Below are 8,332 nucleotides of genomic sequence, written 5' to 3'. Positions count from 1 at the left end.
ATGATGTTGGATCTGGGCCTACCCATCCCATCATGCTCAACCTCCTTTGCCATTGCTTACTCAGTCATCTCCCCAATGAAAGTGGCTTTGGGTGAACAGTTCTGCCTGATGACTGTACTACATCCCTATGCGCCACTCCCACCACCAATGGCCAAATATAAATTTTCCTAAGAAGGAACCCATATTGCCAACTGTCCAAGACCAAAACAGGCTGGTGAGTAGTCTTCATGTTCCAACTTTCATTCAATTCTGCTGATAATGCCCCCTCCCCAAAATAACATTCCTCTTCCTCCTCCTCCTTTTTTCTGTATTCAACAAGGACAGCTAATTCTTTATAAAGCAGTGGACTCTCAAAGGTTTTAGCTTTCTTTAGTGTCATATTCTGTTGCTTTCATGATTCATAGCTCTTTGCTTTTCCATTTTGTTCAATGCTGTGTTCTTAGCCATCCTTATCTATGGCTGTCTGTGGATTTCTGACAGAACACCCAACAAACCTGTTTATTAGTCTTTTTTTTTTTTAACCTATTATTTTTGTTAGTAGAATTCAGAGACATAGTCATGTTAGTCTGGGATTTCAGTATGCAAAGGGAAATAATAATAATAATAATAATAATAATAATAATAATAATTTATATGTCCCCTCTCCCGCAGCATCAAGGTGGCTCGCAATATCAAATAAAATACAATATAAAATGCAACATAAAATGCATTCCACTATTTCCCTCCCCCCAAAAACTATACTATAAAAATATCAAACCCTTAAAACCACTAAAATAGTCAACAATCTTGTAGCAACTTTGAAATGAACTGTGTGAACGAAGTTGTAGCGTAAGCCTTTGTAGACTAGGTCTCCGGCATCTGAGGAAATAGACCAAGTCTATGAAAGAGTCTGCTAATTTTTGTCCAGCATTTTGTTGAGGCTGGACAAAGGGAGTCCAGACTCCTATCTATCCCCAAGACCATCAAGGACTACAAATCCCACCGCTGGCACCAGACACTTCACGTGGCATAAGCCAAACAAGATTTTCAATGATTTTCAGCATCTGTCAGTGCTTCTTGAACCAATTTACACAGAGCCAGGGGAAGTTTCAAGGTATTTCTGTTTTCAACAACAACAACAACAACAACAACAACAACAACATGGTTTTTATTTAAGCTGCTGGGAGACATTTGGATCCAGCATATGAAACTTGCTCCATATAAGAATCCACCTCTCTTTCAAGCCATCTCTCCTCCTTTGTTTTCTCTCCTCAGGTACAGATGGGGCGAATCTCTGACCTATACTTCTCCCTTTGTGGACTCTTGCTTGTGTCTTTCTTGCCTCAAGGTAGGTCGATACTGGAAAAGGGAAAGCTGGGCACCCATTGCCAGCCACAGCAAGGATACGTTGCTTTTCAGCTTTAGAGTTACTGCCCAGCAGGGATGAACATAGAGGACTGAAAACACGAGGAGCTTTGGGGTTGGTGGGGGAGGCACCATTCACATCACCAATTTTTGAGCTCTTTGTAGGTTCTCTAGTGGAATTCTATGGTCAACATCTCGTGAACGGTGACCATAGAGTTGTGCAGAAAGACCCAGATATTCCTAGAGAGAACACTTCTCTAGCTATTTGTAGGTTGGCCAGCCGAATTCTGTGGTCAAGGTCTGGTGGATGTTGACCATAGAGTTGTGCAGGAGGACCTAGGGATTCCTAGAGAGAATACTTCATTACCCATTTGTGGGTCATCTAACGCAATTCTGTGGTCAATGCCTGGTGGATGTTGACCACAGAGTTGTGCTGGAGGACCTAGAGATTCCTAGAGAGGTGATCTCTCAGGTTAAAAAAATAGTGGGTTAAAATAAAGTGGGTTTTTATTTGCAGTTTTCCCACTTTCATGGGGTTTCTGCATCTATAACCTCAGAGAATGCTGAGAACTCACTGTGCTCTCTGTTTTTGCATCCACTGCTTGCCAAGGGCCATGACTGAAGAGCAAGAGCGGGAGCCTTAGGTCCATCACAGCAGGAAATATTTCAGATTGGACATTTCGTTCCTTGAAAAGTCTTTTCTTCCCCTGAAACAGGAAGCCAAGGAGCCAGGTGCGAGGCTGGCTGGTTTCCCTATGAGAAAGCTTGCTATAGCTATTTCGCAGAAAAGCTCACTTGGTACCAGGCAGAGGTAAGTCGTTGTTTTGGGAACTTATTTCCATTCAGGTGGGCAACTGCCTGGGGGCTGGAGGCCAGTCTCCCACCCTTAACCTCCCCCACAGATAATACTTCCAACTTTATTTATTTTTTAAATCAATATACAATTTTTATAATATAAAACATTATATAGGTTGAGTCTCCTTTATCTTGAATTCCAAAATCTGAAATATTCGAAAATCCAAAATTACTCACATGGGTGGCTGCGATAGTGAGACCTTTGCTTTCTGTTGGTTCAGTGTACACAACCTCTGTTTTCATGCACAAAATGATTTTAAAATATAATGCCCAGAAATGCCTTCAGGCTGTGTGTAAAGGGTGTGTACGAAGCCTATATGAGCCTCGTGTTTAGACTTGGGTCCCATCTCCAAGATATCTCATTGTGTGTTTGCAAATATTGTAAGCTCCGAAGGTAAAAAAAACAACAGAAATTCATAACACTTCGAGTCCTAAGCAATTCTGACAATGGAGACTTAACCTGTCATATAGAGAGCTTGGATGGTGTCTTCCTGCATGGGTCTGGACATGCAAAAGTGCAATTGATTTTCAGACACACTGGGGTTAATGCAACATTAACCCAGCTAGAAAGCTGATAAAACACGATTCTTTTGACTTTCGGGGTTTTCTGGAAGTAAAAAGGATTGTGTTTTATCTACTTTTATCTTTTAGATTGTAAGCCTGAGGGCAGGGAACCGTCTATTATCCCCTCTGTTGTAAACCACTTGGATTCCCAGTGATTGGGCGGTATATAAATAAATCCTATTATTATTATTATTATTATTATTATTATTATTATTATTATTTTCTAGCCAGGTTAATGTCGCAATAATGCACCTTAACAGCAACGTCATCTGAAAATCAATTGCACTTTTGCGTGTCTTTTCTACTTTCTATCCCGGTTAATGGACGTGGTGAAATCCGGCTGAGAAACGGGATTTAAATTAGATTTAATTTTTTTAAAAACCTGCGAATGCGGGAAGTTTATCCAAAAATCCAGAAACCAGACGTGTATATGGGGCTATTTAAAGGCCATGAAGCCTTTGCCTCCCTCCCTCTATTCTGTTGGGTGAACCTCTTTCTTGCCTTTGGTCTCATTCAGGTGGAATGCCTGTCTCATGGAGCAGAGAGCCATCTTGCATCCATCCTCAGTAGCAGAGAGATGGACGCTATTGCCAACGCGTTTAAAGCCTTGTATAAAGTGAAAGATCCTGTCTGGATTGGACTGTATGACAAAGGAGGTGGATATGTAAGTAAAGAGGGATGGACATTGCTGCGTTGTCTTATCCCTGCACAGAGTCTCTATCAAAATTGTCTCCTAAAAGGCTGGGTGACCAGAGGTCCTCCTTTTCCTGGACATGCCCCTTATTTCAACCTGGAGGAATTCCAAAATTTGTGGTTTGTCCTCCTTTGTGGTTTTGACATCTGGTCACTCTTCTAAAAGGGGAAGGAGAAGCCATTCACCCCAGTGAACGAAATGTTCCCAGATTTCATGGCCTGGACGCTCTTCTCTGGTCCTGAAGGGAAGAAGAAGGACTCTCTGTTTGAGAGTGCTGCTTCAAAAATTTGGTTAAATATACTTTCCAGCTTTACTAAAAGACTTGAGCTACATCTCCACTGCTGAAATAATGCAGTTTGGCACCGCTTTGACTGCCATGGTTCCATGCTATGGAGTTCTGGAATTGGTTGAGGGTTTTTTGTTTTTGTTGTTTTGTTTTGTTTTGTTTTGTTTTTGAGATATTTAGTCTTCTCTGTAAAAGAGCTCTGGTGCCATGACAAACTACAAATCCCAGAATGCCATAGCATGGAGCATGGCAGTCAAAGTGGTGCCAAACCAGATTATTTCTGCAATGTGGATGCAGCCTTTAGGACGAGTCAACCTCTTATGATGTCCTGGATACTATGAGGGACAACCCCTGGTGAAGTTACTAAGCTGAGTACTATAAGCATTAGCCACAATAGCAGACCAAATCACTCAAACAGAAAACGCTAAGTCTAGCAAATGAGGGAAAATATATGCACACACTTTCCAAGGCAGTGCTTTCATCTTGAGATTCCTCCCTTCCAGCCTGAGGACCAGAGAAGGCAGGCAGGGCCTGAAATATGGGATGCTTTCCTCCCATGCATACAGCCCTCCCATGTTATTGATGGACTGTGCTCTTCGTGAGCTAACATGGTGTAGTGGTTTGAGCTCTGGACTATGACTCCAGAGACCAGTGTTCGAATCCTTGTCCAGCCATGAAAACCCTCTGGGTGTCCTTGGGCAACTCCCTCTCTCTCAGACTCAGAGGATGGCAATAGCAAAAAAAATCCCCCGAAGAAACCTGCCGGGAAAACTCTGCAATAGGTTCACCTTTGGGTTGTTATAAATTGGAAATGACTTAAAGGCAAACAACACACAGCATGCCTCCCTTGCCCTGTCCATGCTTGTGATATCAATAAGAAAGACACACACACTCAATCCAAATCACTCCCAATGACTATTTATCTGAAACGGAGTGGTGTGATGGGAAGAAATGATAAATATGTGACTACTATGATTTGTATGTTGCCCCCTTCGGAGATCGAGAGAACTTATCCTGAGTTACAAAATGCTTTCCTAACAAACCTTTGGGACTTTATCACATGGAGACCTATGTGCTTCCATCCGGACAATAGTTAAAGTGTTGGCATCCTGGAAAAGCAAGCAAAAGTAATTCATGAATACTTATCACACACAGAGCACAACAAAGTATTAAAAGCATATTGCTTAGGATAGAAAATGGGTTGAAAGTGAATTTGGGTTTCAGACTGATGAGGACAAATTCCTGTTGCTAGCTTGGAAATAACTTTTTTGCGCATGTTCCAAACTGTCATTTCCACAAGTGCATAGTCACACATGCTCCAGAGAGGGAAGGGAAACTGGGGAGAGGGCATCCTCTTTGTCCCAGAAGTTGTTTCAGAGGAAGGCAGGTTGAGGTTTCCATTTGCAAAACTCCAATAAAACCACACACACAGACACACTAGAGAGACAGAGGACGGGCCTTGTCCATAAACCTGCCTGGCTAAAACTCCCAGATGCCCTCCTTTTCCAGGACATATCCTCCATTTCTCCCTCCTGTCCAGAAGGAATTCCAAAACGTCCTCTCTTTCTGCCTTCTCCCACCAGATGTTCCCTTAGACTTAAGCGTTAGAGGCTGCAGGAGGAGGAGCGCAGCCGCACAAGGGAAAGAGGTGTGTGTTGTGTTTGCCTCCCTCTCCTTGGCACAGCAAGGAACCATTGGAAATCTGGGAACAGGGAGAATCAGGGACATAAGACCTTACCACACGGGGGCTTTTTGAGCATCAGTTTGCATTGGCCAATGCGTATTCGCGTTATATAGCATTGGAGTTCCACACCTGTGAGCTCTGAATACGCATTGACCAATGCAATATAACGTGAATACGCTTTGGCCAATGCGTATTTACGGCTGGGTTCCGAACTGAAGGCAGCCGGCTCCTCCGTTTTCCGAGTCCGCAAAATTAGGGGATCGGCTGGATCTGCACTGATGGCCAGTGTGGAACCTCTGCTGCTTTGGCTGGAGTGTACATGCAATCCACTGGTTCTCCTGAAGACCACCAGTTACAAATCTCCCATGATGCTGCGCTGGAATTTCCCCCTTCTCCTTCCGGTGGCCCTTTCCCCTTTTAGCACAACCGCAGGGGCTGGGAGCATTATTTCCACTGAATGAGATAAAGCAGAAACCTTTTGTGTCTGGGGAGGGGGGAATGTATATGTATATGTGTGTGTGTGTGTGTGTGTGTGTGTGTACACACACACACACACACACACACACAAAGATGTGTGTGCAAGCATATACATGCAGCATTACACTTTCAGCTCCTCCACAGTTTGTGTGTGTGTGTGTGTGTGTGTATATATATATATATATATATATGCGTGTGTGTGTGTGTATGTATGTGTGTATATATATATATATACACACACACAAAGATGTGTGTGCAAGCATATACATGCAGCATTACACTTTCAGCTGCTCCACAGTTTGTGTGTGTGTGTGTGTGTGTATGCGTGAGTGTGCATATGTATATGTATATGTATACACACACACACACACACACAGCTGTGTATGTACACATATAAATACGGCTTCATACTTTTGGCAGTAACACTATAAGTGTGTCTGTGTGTGTGTGTGTGCGCGTGTGTATATATTATTATTATTATTATTATTATTATTAACCTTTATTTATAAAGCGCTGTAAATTTACACAGCGCTGTACATACAATCTTTTTAATTGGACGGTTCCCTGCCCTCAGGCTTACAATCTAAAAAGACACATATATACATACATACATACACACACACACACACACACACACACATATATATATATATAACTCTCATACAGACAAATGTGTGTGTATACACACAAAAGGTATCACACTTTTGGCTGTACCACTGTGTGTATATATATAGGTATGTATGTATATATATATAAGTATGTATGTATGTATTTATGTGCGCACACACACACACACACACACACAGATGGTGCATACCCCTTTCGTAAGTGGCTAAAGGCAGCAATTCTCGCGATATTACGCACTAAACAGTGACCTCATTCTTCACCCCGGAAGTTAAAAATGTTGTGCCCCATTCAGAGCCCCACAGAGCATGCTCAAAGCTACCGATGCGCATCGGCGAACACACATTGTATTGGGCTGGTGTGGTGATCCAATCTGTACTGGCCTCGCTTTGCGTGAATACACATTGGCCGATGCGCAAGACCTCAATCTGGAAGGCCGCCCAGGTGTGGATGAATGATACGATATGACGCGAATACAAATTGGCAAAGCGTATTCAGAGAGCAGGGGTGTGAATGAACGATGCGTTATAACGTGAATACGCATCAGCCAATGCGAACTGACGCTCAAAAAGCCCCAGTGTGGTAAGGTCCATAGTTACGTGAAGAGAGTCAATTCGTGAATGAACTGGAAATGGAAACACGGTATTTTTGCGTAAATGCTTATTCCCTGATTCACCTCGCTTTCTGTCTGGATTTTGACCGGTTTGTGCACAGTGTCATCTGAAAAGCAATTGCAAAATTGTCCCTAATGCTCTGGATGACCCTGCATTGAGACCAGTTTTAACCTCCCAATTTTCCCCGGGTGATAAAGTCCTCAGAGATGTTATTCCAGGCTGTGAAGGGGGGAGCAGGGGTGTTACTGTTTTTTTCACCCCAGAAGGTTATTTCCCCCTTTTTTGTGTGTGTCCACAAAAGAGACGTTGGAGGTGGATAGACTTGTCGGCATTCCAGTACACCAATTGGAGAGCCGGTGAACCCAACAATCTGGGTGGGAAGGAGGATTGTGTAACAGTCGCTGGTTCTGGTAAGCCAGGGTTTCAATGACATCTGGGGCCATTTAAAACAGTGCTTCTCCATATTTGGTCCTCCAGAGGTTGAGGATGACAATCTCAGAGTTCCCAGCCAAACTCAAGACATCTGGGCATTATAGACCTAAAATGTGGAGGACCAAAGTTGGAGAACCACTGACTTCAAAAACAAAACAACTTTTCTGCTCTCTAATTCCTGTGAAATGTAGTTATGGGAGGATTTTCCTTAGGATGAAGCTTGGTTAGGACTGTTTACAAATTAAAAAGACCTGCACATGAAGGAGGAGGTGTTGAGTCTGAACATGAACCAAGACCGTAATGCGGTAGTTTAAAAAGCCAATACAAAGCCAGGCTGCATCAACAGGAGCGTTGTGCCTTGATCTAGGAAGTAACAGCATGAATCTGTTCTGTCAGATCTCACCTGGAATAATATTGTGCCCATTTCTGGGGACCACAGTTCAAGAAGGATGTTGAGAAGCTGGAGCGTGTCCAGAGGAGGGTGACCAAAATGCAAAGTATCTGGAAGCCATGATTTATAAGAAGAGACTTAGGGAGCTGAGGATGTTCAGCCTGAGAAAAAGAAGGTTAATGGGTGATATGATAGCCCTGTTTAAATATTTGAAGGGATGCCACATTGAGGAGGCAACAAGCTTTTTTGCTGCTGCTCCAGAGACTAGGACCCAGAGCAATGGATGCAAACTGCAGGAAAAGATTCCACCTAATCTCTATTTTCCCTTTAAGTCTTAATCTTTAGTCTCCTTTCTCCAGGTATCTGA

At 43.0% G+C, this 8,332-nt stretch overlaps 1 protein-coding gene across 1 annotated transcript; it reads left to right on the top strand.

Annotated features, from left to right (window-relative positions):
- Positions 1–8,332, top strand: LOC149311539 (regenerating islet-derived protein 4-like). Its single transcript, XM_089526578.1, has 6 exons — positions 1–114; positions 1,255–1,327; positions 2,061–2,155; positions 3,281–3,427; positions 7,444–7,552; positions 8,325–8,332. The coding sequence occupies exons 1-6, from the start codon at positions 1–3 to the stop codon at positions 8,330–8,332; spliced, it is 546 nt and encodes a 181-aa protein (XP_089382704.1).

The sequence above is a fragment of the Sceloporus occidentalis genome, unplaced genomic scaffold (assembly GCF_023333645.1).
Source record: "Sceloporus occidentalis isolate IW3139 unplaced genomic scaffold, rSceOcc1.0.p SCAF_5, whole genome shotgun sequence".
Taxonomy (NCBI): domain Eukaryota; kingdom Metazoa; phylum Chordata; class Lepidosauria; order Squamata; family Phrynosomatidae; genus Sceloporus; species Sceloporus occidentalis.
This window is presented reverse-complemented; position numbering and strand designations above follow the sequence as displayed.

Coding starts and splice junctions, on each gene's coding strand:
- LOC149311539 (XM_089526578.1), top strand. CDS start 1: ATGATGTTGGATCTGGGCCTACCCATCCCATCATGCTCAACCTCCTTT. Junction 2,156..3,280: donor TCACTTGGTACCAGGCAGAG/GTAAGTCGTTGT, acceptor GGTCTCATTCAG/GTGGAATGCCTGTCTCATGG. Junction 3,428..7,443: donor ATGACAAAGGAGGTGGATAT/GTAAGTAAAGAG, acceptor TGTCCACAAAAG/AGACGTTGGAGGTGGATAGA.